This window comes from Sapajus apella, unplaced genomic scaffold (assembly GCF_009761245.1).
Source record: "Sapajus apella isolate SASKATOON/1434 unplaced genomic scaffold, GSC_monkey_1.0 scaffold2, whole genome shotgun sequence".
In the NCBI taxonomy this organism is placed as follows: domain Eukaryota; kingdom Metazoa; phylum Chordata; class Mammalia; order Primates; family Cebidae; genus Sapajus; species Sapajus apella.
The window spans coordinates 60,374,610-60,388,664 of record NW_022436942.1 but is presented as its reverse complement, the minus strand read 5'-3'; the positions used below and the strand labels follow the sequence as shown (position 1 = coordinate 60,388,664).

General features: G+C 38.4%; 1 protein-coding gene across 2 annotated transcripts in view; it reads left to right on the top strand.

The window, feature by feature from the left end:
- Nucleotides 1–10,037, top strand: part of WASHC3 (WASH complex subunit 3) — a 49,748-nt gene extending 39,711 nt beyond the window's left edge. For both annotated transcript variants that reach the window (XM_032299357.1, XM_032299356.1), the window contains exon 7: nt 9,773–10,037. In XM_032299357.1, the coding sequence (XP_032155248.1) occupies nt 9,773–9,857 (85 nt within the window). In that variant the 3' untranslated portion in view covers nt 9,858–10,037. The remainder of the gene's footprint in view (nt 1–9,772) is intronic.
- The last annotated feature ends 4,018 nt before the right edge of the window (nt 10,038–14,055 follow it).

Below are 14,055 nucleotides of genomic sequence, written 5' to 3'. Positions count from 1 at the left end.
TTATCTGCTTCTGGCTTCATTTCATCCCCTGCCCAACCTAAATCTACTTTATAATCCTTTACTTCAACCCACACTGGCAACTTGATAATCATCCTTGATTCTGTCTTATTCCTTACCCACTACAGTGTCAATCACTATGATTTTCTCATTTTTAATATCTCTCACATCTCATCATATTCCTCCATATCCATTGCTGTTTAGTTCACGCCCTCATGCTTTGTAATCTGAATTGCTATAGTAGCTACTGATTGGTTTTCCTGTTCTCTTTCAAGTCATCCACTGAAGCCTGAGTGGATTTCTTCATACTTAATCATTGCTTCACATCTTCCTGTGACCCTCCACTGCCTTCAACATGTAGTCTAACCTCTTAGTATTGTATAGAAATGCTTTTATCATTAAGACCCAGATTCTCTCACTAGCTTCATCTCTTGTGATTCTTTCACATATGCCTATTTCATGTAGCCACACCAAACTACTTGCTGCTCCCTGAATGTATCATTTTCCTTTCCCTTTCGGTGTCTTAAATGTTTTCTTCTCTCTGTGAAACTCCCTTCCCCCATCTTATTGGCCTGGCTAACCTACTATTCTTCAAGACTCCATCAGGTATCACCACCTGATAGAATCCAAAGGTAACTACCATGGGTGAAGATCCCAGGCCCTTCAACATTTCCTTGTATCTCACTTGGCCAGTTTGAGAGTATTTCGTTGTCTATAAATGTTGAGAAACATTCACTTGTGAGGTGGTGCCAAGTTTAAGGGTAAAATTCCAGTAACAATTAACATTGTCTTACAGAAAAGCTGCTCCTCAACCACAGCCTGGAGCCTGAATTCTGACCCATTACCTCATAAGCACATGCCATTGGTCACCAGGGGCACTGGTTGGAATGGGGGTGACTCACTGTAACCTATCATCACTACTGGCAAAGCAATTTTAACTGTCTTTAGCTAGATATGATAAGTGGAATCAACCACCTTATTAACAGAGGAATTCTGGTGCTTTTGGAATTATGTTTACATAAAAGTTAGCCTCACTTTGGGAGAAAAGTATGAGATGATGAAAGAGAAGAAAATGTGCCATCCAAGGCAAGAGTACACTTTTATTTAGAATCTTAGGTACATTTTAAGCCTCAGCCAAGAACTTTCAGTAAAGATTGTTCTGTGTTCTTTTTTATTTTAAAGTGTAAACATATGCTTTCTTTTTTATTAGTTTTAGGTAGTAAGACAAACTCATATAACTGTTGGAAGAAATGGCCTAGATCTGCCTGCACTAAGCAAAGGGCAAAACTGAAGTTAATATAGAAACAAATACTGATCAGAAAATGTATTGATATTTGATTGACTTATGTATATAAAAAATTGGAAGCTGAACGTACATAATTTTAAACCAAAAATATTTACAGGATAAAAGAGAAGAGACCCTGGCAATTTTCCTAGAAAAATGACTATTACAGAATTTTAGGAAGTCTATAAAACTGTAGAAAATGCCTGATAATTACTAAATAAAAAATAGATTTTATTCTTCTGTTTGTTTTTAAAAATTCAAGTTTTTGAAAATAATCATTTATATATAACCAAGAATTAGTCCTGTTTAGCTTCTAAAAATTAGTTTTACTACCACTGAGATAAAAAGATAGTGTGAAAGAATACCTTTGTCACCAAAATATTCGAAACAGTTTAAGGGGAAAGAAAATGGAAAAGTTTAATTGGTCTTTGGCCAAAGGTTAATCTGTTTTAGCTTTACATTCAGAAATATAGAATGGGTAAATCATGCCTTAGATATTCTTTCAATCATTGCCTAGATTTTCTTGCTTAGAAAAAAAGAAAAACGTTTCTCCCCATCCTGTTCTGTCCTCTTACATTTATGTCCCTGAACTAACGTTACTATTGTTACCTAGTAATTGCTACTTTTACTGTTCTAGGATAAACCGATCAGCTTCTGGACTTGACCATCAGCAAGCCATGAAATTCATGGTGGTTAAGGCTCAGGAATAAGGCCTGCTTTACAGATGGCCTACTTGTATTCAGACTCTACCCTGCCTCTCTCTAGCTGTATGAACCTGGTTTGATTACCTAACCTCTCTGAGCATCAGTTTCCTCATCAGTAAAATGAGAAATAGAAGAGTTCACTCCCTTATAGAATTGTTTAGACTAACATAGATAATGATCTAAGCACTCAGCACAGCTCTGGATAAGCAGTAAATGTTTAATAAATATTAGTTGTGATTTATTAATGTTTTAATGGAGGAATATGTAGCAAATTCTAGACAATGATTAATCGGGCTTTTGGATCACAACTTGTTTATAATCCTTTAGTTGCCTATATAGTGTTCTCAACAAAGACATATTTAACATATACAGAGTAGTTATCTTTTTAAATTACATTCTGTTTTCTTAAACTGAAAACCTATATTGTTACTTTGCTATAAAGAACAGATTTCTGAAATTGAAATTCAGTTGATCACACTCTTAACCTTAGTGGGAGGGTACAGTGTGCAACTTATCAATTTGGCTAAAGAAAACATATAAAAATTGAGTTCAGAACCAGACTTTGAACAGAACTAGCTCAGTTGGGATTTCTCCTGGATATATCTATCCAAAAGGCATTTGTACTATCCTCCCAGACAGTGGAATGGCCACTCTTAACAGTTGCCAGAAATAAAAGTAGCCACCTTCGCCTACTTATTACTGAGACAAGAGCAGATTTATTATTGTTAAACAAAAGGATACTGGGAAGCAAGAAAACTTTTTTTTGCATGGCATGTCCAGCAGATTTTTCTACCCTCTAAGAGAATTCCTTGTCTGCCAGGAGGATCTTTACCTCCTGCTATATAATAACATAGTGGATTAAAGATTGAGTTTTGGCTGGTTGAGGATAGATTAGACCTTATTTGAACAACTGGACATCCAAAAATAGGGTTTTTACTGTTTCCATTTTGTTAGTTTTTGCTGAGCTAGGTTCTCCATTTTATGTAATTACCAGTCCTCATTCATTAGCTGGCAGACATTAGAAAGTATAGGAAAAATAAAAACCGTGTCAAAAAATTGTGATTGGTCTGCTTCTAGAGAACTTGATCATAAGAATGAGAGAGAAAATAGATATATCAAAGAGGAGGTGTTAAAAAGCAGTTGTGGTCTGTCAGTGGCTAGCAGAGGAGTAACAGAGAAGCTTCTGAGAAATAAAGGATCCCAAGATGGGCAAAAGCCCATCCTACCTAGAACAGCTGCTTTTCTTTTTCTTCATAATATCAGGCATTAAATTGTTTTCGTGGTTGCAGGAGTCTACATACTAAGGCAAAGAACAGGATATACCTGTCGATGAGAATTCAAAAGAGAAAATACCAAATGATCTCACTAGCTGCTATAATATCAAAGTCAAAATTGTTATATTTTTAACTACCCAGAGGTCCTTATTAAGTCAATGCAATCTCAGTTCATCTGACAAACCACCATTAATTGACAGAAGTACCATGTGACATTATAACTTCATGTGTGTAGTTGACATTAGTAATTTGAATAATAACTACCTCACCACCTCCTACTCAGCAATATTTTTACTAACAATGTTTTTGTACTTAGTCTGCTTTAAATTCAGTGATTTTAAATGTATAGAAAATGAAAAATGTTTTTAAACTCTTTATCATACTTGTTTTCCCAAAGAATGTTTGGTTTTTGTTATCTTTAAAGTAACTGCAGTTTTAAACACAAATACAAATCTTCCTTTAATGAAAACAAATTAAACCAACAATATTGCTATATTAGGACTCTCTTCATATTTAGGATGGCAGAAACCAACTCAAACTAGCTTATACAAGAAGGGAAGTTATGAACTCTCGTAGCTGAGAAATCTAGGTAAGGACAGGATCACAGGATTCAGTGTCATCAGGGCTGCTGGCGGCATTCTTCTCTCCCCACCTCATTCTACCTTTACTTCCTTGGTATAATAAACTGTGCCTCTCCTAGTTTTCTCTCTGAAGCCTGGGAACATATTACCCAGCCTCTCCTAGTTTCCTCTCTGAAGCCTGGGAACATATTACCCAGCAAGGCTTTAACATTGCTAGTTTTTCCAGTTGAACAGAAATAGAGCTCCTTCTTCTCCATAACCCATAGTTCATTTCTAAAGGGCCAGCCCTGCTTGAATTGTGTGCCTTTCCTTGAATCCATCTCTCTCTCTCTCTCTCTCTCTCTGTCTCTCTCTCTCTCTCTCTGCCTCTCTCTCTCTCTCTCCACCCCCACCTCTCCCCCACCCCCCCGTGATTGGCCAAGCCTAGATTCCTGTGATTGGCCAAGCCTAGATTGTGTGATTGAAACAAGGAAGTGGATAGGGAAAAGATGAGGATAGCAAGGATTCTGATTGCCAACCTTCATTGATTGACATAAATAGGAGAAGAGTAGGTGTCAAAATTAGAATGCACACAGCATCTGGTATGCAAAAAAGGGCAGATTTGTATATACTTCATCCTTCCTCCTGCTCCTTTCTATATTTTGGCTCATTGTTACTTGAGGTCAACCTAGTAAATTCTTTGAATATATATATATATATTTAGATAGTTTAGATGTAGTAATTAGTTTAAACTTCAACTTTTTAAAAATTTGCTTTTATTAAAAATTGTAGTGATAATTTTGATATCACAAATATAAATATGCTTATTAAAATGTAGCCACCAAGTGTTTTTATTGTAACCATCAAAGATTGAAATTTTTAAAAAATATATATGATATTCATGATATATATTTTTCTGGATTTTGTTAATATAATCTTTTTTGGAAATTTACATATTTTTAAAATAGAGACTATTATAAAGGCCTCATTTCCAAATTTTAGTAGTAAAGTGTGTTTTCTTTGAATTGAGAGAAACTAAACTTTAGTAGTTTAAAGTAGCAACTTTTTCAAATATGTCCTAAAATTTCTTTTCATGAAAAACAACTTTTAGGGTAAAGTAAGAACATTTATGATCATAATATACAGAGTGAAATTTTTGTTCCCCTTGAAAATACGAATATCCAGGCTGGAAATGATGGTATTGCTGTGAGTTTTATTATTAGTAGTAATATTTTTAAGGCTTTACAATTTATAAAATTCTTTCCTATATATTACCTCATTTGATTCTTATGGTTTGCTTTTTATTTATTTATTTTTTTTTGGAAATTCTGAAGTCTTGTGCTTTTCTTTTTTAGACCCAAAGAGAACTAGTGTGTACTTTTTGTTTTGTTCTCCTGGCAATTAGTATAAAATTTACTTTAACTTGAATGAGGGGGCCAGGCGCAATGGCTCATGCCTGTAATTTCAGCACTTTCGGAAGCAGAGGTGGGCGGATCACCTGAGATCAGGAGTTTGAGACCAGCCTGATCAACATGGCAAAACCCTGTCTCTACTAACAAATACAATCCCCGATACTCAGGAGCCTGAGGCAGGGAGAATTGCTTCAACCTGGAGGCAGAGGTTGCAGTGAGCCAAGATTGTACCACTCTACTCCAGCCTGGGCAACAGAGCGAGACTCCATCTCTAAATTAATTAATTAATTAAAATAAAATGAGCGAGGAACCAGGTGCAGTGGCTCATTCCTGTAATCTCAACACTTTGGGAGGCCAAGAGAGGAGGATCACTTGAAGCCGGGAGTTCTAAACCAGATTGGGCAACAAAGTGAGACCTCATCTTTTTACAAAAAATTAAATTAGCCAGATGCAATGGTGTGTATCTGCAGTCCCAACTACTTGGGAGCCTGAGGCAGGAAGATCACTTGAGCCCAGGAGGCTGAGGCTGTAGTGAGCTATGATTGTGCCACTGCACTCCAGCCTGGGAAACAGAATGAGACATTGTCTCCAATAAATAAACAAAGACAATGATAAGTATTGGTAAGGATATGAAGAAATTGGAGCCCCTGTGCATTGTTGGTGGGAATATAAAATGATGCAGCTGCTATAGAAAAGAGTATTGTGGTTCCTCACAAAATTAAAAATAGCATTATTGTTCAGCACTTCCACTTTTGGGTACGTACCCAGAAGGATTGAAAGCAGGGTCTCAAAGAGATTTTGTATACGCGTGTTCATAGCAGCATTTCTCACAATAGCCAGAAGATGGAAGCAATGCAAGTATCCATCAGTGGATGAATAGATGAACAAATATGGTATATACATACAGTGGAATATTATTCAGCCTTAAAAAAGAAAGGAATTCAGACACATGCTGCAACATGGATGGACTTTTAGGACATTATGCTAAGTGAAATAAGCCTATCACAGAAGGACAAATATTGCATGAGTCCACTCGCATGAGGTCTCTAGAGTAGTCAAATTCATAGAGACAGAAAGAATAGTGGTTGTCAGCAGCTGGAGGGAGAAGGGAATATTATTAATTGGGTACAGAGATTAAGTTTTGCAAGATGAGAGTTCTGGAGATGGACAGTGATAATGGTTGTACAACAGTGTGACTGTACCTAACACTACAGCTGGGAAAATGCTAATTTAAAAAGTTCACTTGCTGGCTGGGCACAGTGGCTCACGCCTGTAATCATAGCACTTTGGGAGGCAGAGGCGTGTGCATCACCTGAGGCCAGGAGTTCAGACCGGCCTGGCCAACATGGAGAAACCCCATCAATACTTTTTGTATTTTGTAATAAATACAAAAATTAGCTGGGCGTGGTGATGCATGCCTGTAATCCCAGCTACTCAGGAGCCAGAGGCAGGAGAATGGCTTGAACTCTGGAGGCAGAGGTTGCGGTGAGCCGAGATTGTACCATTGCATTCCAGCCTGAGTCCCAGAGCAAGACTCTGTCTCAAAAAATTAAAATAAAATAAAATAAAAACAGAGGCTGGGTGCTGTGGCTCACGCCTATAATCCAGCATTTTGGGAGGCCAAGACACATGGATCACTTCAGGTCAGAAGTTCAAGACCAGCCTGGCCAACATGGTGAAACCTGCTCTCTACTCAAAATACAAAAATTAGCCAGGTGTGGTCATGCACGCCTGTAGTCCCAGCTATTTGGGAGGCTGAGGCAGGAGAATCTCTTGAACCCGGAAATGAAGGTTGCAGTGAGCAAAGATGATACCACTGCACTCCAGCCTGGGTGACAGAGTGAGATTCCTTATAAGATAAGATAAGATGTAAATACTAAGTGATAGAAGTTTCTCAGCTCCATTATAATCTAATGGGCCCACCATCATATGCAGTCCATCCTTGACTGAAACATCATTCTGTGGCACCTGGCTGTATCACATTCTGTAACAATTTATTTGCATTTTTGTCTCCCTCACAAAAATATTAGCTGCTTCAAGGAAGGAACTACTTGTTATTCATCTCTGTATCTCCAGTACTTAACACATTTTCTAACAAACAGTAGATACATGATGAAAATAATATAATCATAACAGCAGATAACATTCATTTCCAGATATTATCAGACATATTTTATGTTTATTAATTAATTTAAACATCACAAAATCCAATCAGTCAGACACAAAGTAGTTAAATAGCTTCCCCAAAATTGGCCAAGTAAGAAACAAGCATGGGATTTCATCACAGACAGTCTATATTCTTCATTACTATGCAATATATAGCATCACATGTATCAATAAATGATTACACATGTAAATTAAGGAATTTTATAGTTTCACTTTCTTCTAAACCTAAGCTGCTGCTTTTACCCTTTCCCTTTTTTTTTTTTTTTTTTGAGACAGGGTTTCACTCTGTTGCCCAGGCTGAAGTGCCAAGGCATGATCACAACTCCCTGCAACCTCTGCTTCCAGGCTCAAGTGATCCACCTCACCCTCCCAAGGAGCTGGGACTACAGGCCTGTACCGCTACACTTGGCTAATTTCTGTATTTTTTTGTGAAAGATGGGATTTTGCCCTGTTGCCCAGGCTGGTCTTGAACTCCTAGGCTCAAACAGTCTGCCCTCCTCGGCCTCCCAAAGTACTGGGATTACAGGCATGAACCAACATTCCTGGCCTACCCCTTTCTAAAGTAGCATTTATTTTAGGAAGTTATGTACATTGTTGTATTTGTTTGAGTTGTCATAGATACTAATATAATTCTGATGTGGTATTGAAATAATTCCCACTGGTAGTGTTTTCCTACTTAACAAAGTGTAGACAGTAAGAAATCAACTATATAGCAAAGAGAAATATACTGGGGAAAATGTGCCTAGTATTCATGCCCACTGATTCTAGAATTGTTGCTTCAAATGAAAAGCATTGAAGATGATGGCCCCATGTTAGTATTTTAGGCAGATGGAGCATCAGTCAAATCTTGGAACTGCTGTACCAAGCTGTAAAGTTTTACTGTATTGAGTAGGTAAGTCTTCATTCTAGGTATAATCTAAAATTGTTCAGCAGAGCAAATGGGTTTATATTTGACAACTAGGGAGCAACGCTAGCATTTCTTTCTCTTTTGTAGTATGCCAAATATATTTTAAAATATAAGCCATAATTTTAATACCTAAAGTAAATACCATGCATTTTTTTATTTTAGTAATTTCTGTTTGCGGTGAAGAAGAGTTTTATTTTTAACTGTCCTAAATGTTTAATAAGAGTCAAAAAGCCTGAGGGAGATCTCAATCTGGTAGTTTTTAATTATTAAGATACAGCAGTTGTAGGCCAGGCACGGTGGCACACGCCTGTAATCCCAGCACTTTGGGAGGCTGAGGCAGGCGGATCACAAGGTCAGGAGACTGGGACCATCCTGGCCAACATGGTGAAACCCTATCTCTACTAAAAATAAAAAAATCAGCTGGGTTGGGTGGTGTGTGCCTGTAGTCCCAGCTACTCGAGAGGCTGAGGCAGGAGAATTGCTTGAACCCAGGAGATAGATGTTGCAGTGAGCCAAGATTGCACCATTGCTCTCCAGCCTGGTGACAGAGCGAGACCCTGTCTCAAAAAAGAAAAAAAAAAAAAGATATGGTAGTTATATTGTTACTCCTTCTCCTGTTGGTTTCCCCCGCAAAAATACTTTCCTTGCTTAATTTGCTTTCTTGGTAAGAGTGAATAGAGGCTGAATGATAGTGCCACTGCACTGATTAAGTGATTTACTGGCACAAAACTATTGGGCTTAACTAGTTGACTGTGTTAATAACATCATTAAAGTTTCATTTTTGGTTTATTAGAGCACATCCATGCAGAGTTGGAATCTAACCATTCTCATGTCTCCTTATTATGCCTAGGGGATCTTTGAAACACTATTTTTGCCAACTCATACTTTATGTTTTCATTCTATAAATGTGAAATATGTAAGTGAAAACATTTAAAAAAAACATTAAGAACCTTCTTTGACCAGGCACTCTCCTTCACTACAAAATTTCCTCATTACCTATTTTTTAATAGCCATTATTGAATTCTCTTCCATTTCTAAGTTTCTCCCTGCAGCTTTCCTGAACATGAAGTGTTTCCTTTTCTTTCCATTTCTAGCTTTCCTTTCGCTGTACCTCATGTACACTTGGAAGCTTCAGGGATTTAGCAGTGATCATGCCAGCCTCTACAGATCGCATCTCTGTCTGTAGTTGAGTCTCCATGGTAATGAGAAGCAAAAAGTGCTGAAGCAGCACTCTATGTAAGGACTGGCAAAAGAAAATACTGCCGAGGCCTCTACAGGCGTAGCATTTAATCCCCATGGTGCCAAAGAAGCCCGAGAGAAGCACGCTGTGGTGTGGAGCGGGAGACTAAGGACATGGACTTGGCAGATTTACTAGCAGCAATATTCTAAGACGAACCTAATTTACAGTTTGCAAGTGCTCTTTTCAATTGGAAAAGACCTTGAATTTTTTCTTTTCTTTTCTTTTAGGAGGCCAGATGCTCCAGTGCCTGATGGCGAAAGTGAAAAAACTGTAGAAGAAAGCTCAGATAGTGAATCTTCTTTTAGTGACTAAGCTTAATTTTGATAAGAATTACATATGCATGCATAAGGGTACATTTGGGTATATTTACATTCTATGAGAGACTGAGCCTGAACTCTAACTCTTAGTCATAAAAACATCAGATGGCCACATGTCCACTATCAAGCTTCTTCTATATTAAAAAAATGATAACAAAGTATTTATAACCTGCCAGTATGTCTCATTACTAAAATAAAGGGCCTCAAAATGAAAAATAAGATAAACTAAATAAAGAACAATTAGTGCTACAAATACTAAGATGGACTATTTTAGAGATGAAATGAGCAATTATGGCCTGGCACAGTGGCTCACACCTGTAATCCCAGTGCTTTGGGAGGCCTAGGTGGGTGGATCACCTGAGGTCAGGAGTGCAAGACCAAGCTAGCCAACATGGTGTAACCCCGTCTCTACTAAAAATACAAAAATAAGCTGGGCATGATGGTGGGCACCTGTAATCCCAACTACTCAGGAGCCTGAGGCAGGAGAATGGCTTGAACCCAGGAGGCAGAGGTTGCCGTGAGCCGAGATTGTGCCATTGCATTCCAGCCATGGCATAGAGTGAAACTCTGTCTCAAAAAAAAAAAAAAAGGTGCAATGAGTAATTTTAAATGAAGTCAGTTTGAGTTTAGTGATTAATAATAGACCTAATGCAAAAAAAAAAAATAGTGAATTTGATGAAATTATTCAGTTTTTGTGTTTATTTTAGCATGAAAAGTATATGGACTCATTATCATGAGTTGTTAAAGACATTTCTGGTAGAAAGTAATACTGGGTTGAAATTTTCTGTGGCAGCTTAAAAACATATCACCTATGTTATGGGTATGGTACTTATTGGTAGTATTTTTTAGCATATACAGACTTTTACCACTTGGCCATTAGTTTATATGTTTTTTAAGTCAGATATTCTTATACAGTCACATTGATTAACAACAGGGATCCATTCTAAGAAATGCATTGTTAGGTGATTTTGTTGTGCAAACATTGTGGAGTGTACTTACACAAAACCTATTTCTTCTAGGCTACAAACCTGCACAGCGTGTTACTGTAGTGAATACTGTAGGCAATTATAACACAATGGTATTTGTGTATCTAAATGTAGAACAGGTGCAGTCAAATATGGTATTATAATCTTAGGTAACATTGACCAAAATATTGTTACGTAGTGCAGGACTGTATTTATTAGCAGATGGAAATTGAATTGAAGGTAGTTTCAGTGTGGTTCAGAGTGAGTAACCATCATTGCCATCAACTCCTTTATTACCTAAACAACAAAAAAAATTTGTGCAGGATTAAAATGTTCTCACCTCACCTTGCAAATAAGTAATTCATAGTTATTTACACACAGTCTAGAAAATTCCTAAAGTACTTATGTGGAAAAATATATAAATGCATTTAACTAATAGTGCCCATTTTAGTTTAGTTCACCTGAAAGTCGAGCCTGAGAAGAGGACTTGGGTGTATATAGGTCATTTGCAAGGTGATTCCAGAAAACAGATGTGAGAAAACAGGGAGAGGAAAAGGGAGAAAACCACTTAAAAGTGTATTATCGGCTGGGTGCAGTAGCTCATGCCTGTAATCCCAGCACTTTGGGATGCTATGACAGGCGGATCACTTGAGGTCAGGAGTGCGAGACCAGCCTGGCCGACATGGTAAAACCCTGTCTCACTCCAGCCTGGGTGATAGAGTGAGACTCAAAAATAATAAAAAAGTTTTTAAAGTGTGTTATCAAGATTGCCAGTTAGGGTTTGAGTGCTCCAAACCTTCTGAGAAGCTTTCAGAATGCTTCCCAAAATTTTCCACCTAATATAACTGGGACTATTTATTAACAAGTTTCTATCTGCCATTAGATGAGAGCTGTCTCTAGGGGCATTAATTATCCTTGCACTTCTGGGCTGTGCTTTTGTGTGAGAAAGCAGCACCCCAGTGTTGAAGAAAGACTCAAAACAGAAAGCAGAAAGATACATGGCTTCAGCTTGCAGTGGGATTTCACCAACAAAAAGGACAAGTTTGAGCTTACTCACCTAGAACCATCCATGTAGCTGTGACTGATACCGGAAGTGGACAAGGGAATGTGCAAAAGAGGTATTTACTTCAGTCTACCCATAAGCAGTCAAATCAGAACTGCTGCTTGAGTCCCGTGTTAAGTCTGTTTTGTCTTTCGTCTGTGGAATAGCACAAGATGGTGGCCAGCCACAGTCTTTCTAAAATCTACACAGGAAGATTAGTGAGACAAGCTACCGTTACTGTCGCTACACCTGAATGCAAGACCAAAATTGATACTTGTCATCTCCTCCACCACCCATTTTACATTTCTCTTGCTCTATCAGAAATTCCGCTGGTCTAGGTTGTCATGTATAGTGACCCAGACCTTCATCCTTTAAGTTTTCTAGGGTTTTGATTGCTTTGCCCTGTTTAGGCAATAGTTATCATAGTCATCTGTTTGCTGTTCACACCAGGAACTGAAGCACCACGACATGCCCCAGTGAATCACCTGCATTCTAGACATATTCTTCCTGTTTCATTCTGTAATCACAACCCTAGCTCCTCATGTTAACATATTACTTCCTGTTTTTGTCTGTTATCCCACAGACATGAGCAGTCCCAAGGGACCGATTGGCAGCAGTAAATTCAGTTTAATGGAATCCTTACTGTGCTTGCCCATGGAAGTGTGCTAGTTTCTTCCCCCTACCCCATCTGTGAACTGGGACTTCCAGCAAAATCTGAGATGGCAGGATGGGAAGCACAATTGCCAAAGAATGTCACTGAGAATGGTGGAAAAGGACCATTGCTGTTTCTCTTCTCTTGGTTCCTGGGTCCGTGAATCCTGACAGTTGAAGACACAGCATCATACACTAGTCATTTTTATAGTGTGTTTACCACAACCTAGAGACTGGCACCTCAACCCTGCAGTATGTCATCTCTGAGCTGGTGCCTACACTGAGCCTATAATAGGCAATTTCATTGTTCTATTTGATTGATTTCTTCTGGATAATGCTGTGTACGGTAAGACTAGTGGATCCAACAATTCATGCACCCATTGTTGCTCATTTGCTACAAAATAATCCCAAGATCTGAAGCAGTATAATGCAGGATACCATGCTGATAAATAGGCATTTCTGTAGGCTTTCAGAGAGTAATGCTGGCAGAGGTGCCTCTGGAAGAAAAGGAAAGCCCCTATTAAGAGTAATAATTAATTATAATAGGAAATAATTACTCCTCTTCCAAGGTGGAAGAAATTTAATGCAAATAAATTGCTCCCAAGTGACTGGTTAACCACTTCAAGGAGTAGTACCAAACCATTGGTCTCTGCTGCCGACCAATTGGGTATTCAGCAGTAGCTGAATCCTAGCTCATCTAGCTCATCACTAAGTGAGTTTTAGTGAGGAAGCCCAAGCTGTTGGTCCCAATCACAGCTTGCATCTCTGCCACCACGATTACTCCATTTGTGGGTTCATTGTGTAACCTGGGGCTATCAAGGACAAGGCTGGTTGACATCTACTGGAGAAATCATCTTATCCACCTAATTTTTCCTCCTGAGTGTTTTCTTTCTGGCAGAAAATCTACAAAAATCTCCACACTTGTGCACATTCCCATAGTTTTGTGCACATTCTTTATCCTTAAATCTCACTTTCTCTAATCTTCCAATATTGTTCCTTCCTTGTCCCTGACCAGCCAAGCCAGTTACCAAGATCAAAAGTGTGTAGTGCTTAACTCAGGCCACGTGCTATTTCAGCAACATCGTAACAAAGTGTACTGTTTGAAGTTCTGTCCATCAGGAAGGTTATTTTCCCTACCACTAATTGTTAGAGCCGCATCTGTCAGAGGCAGCAGTGTGGCAGCCAGTCATTTTTGCCCACATCAAAATATCAATCTTGACCATGCGTCAACAAAGTCCACTGTTTCCTGTCAGCTGGTGTGATACTATTGCAAAAGTAGCTTCAATTGTTCACTTCTCCCTATTCCATGCCTTTTGCCAGTTTGCATTGCCCTTCCCCTCTGAGTAGAGCATTTGGCCTCAACTTTTGATTCTGAACTTAGCCAATGGAATATTAACAAATGTGATCCAAGCAGAGGCTTGACAAATACTTGGTTGGTTGGTCTTACCTTCTCTTGTGGCTCTGTTATTGACATAAGAACATGACTTGGATAGTCTGATGAGGATGAAAGATGCATGGAGCAGATGAGTTGTTCC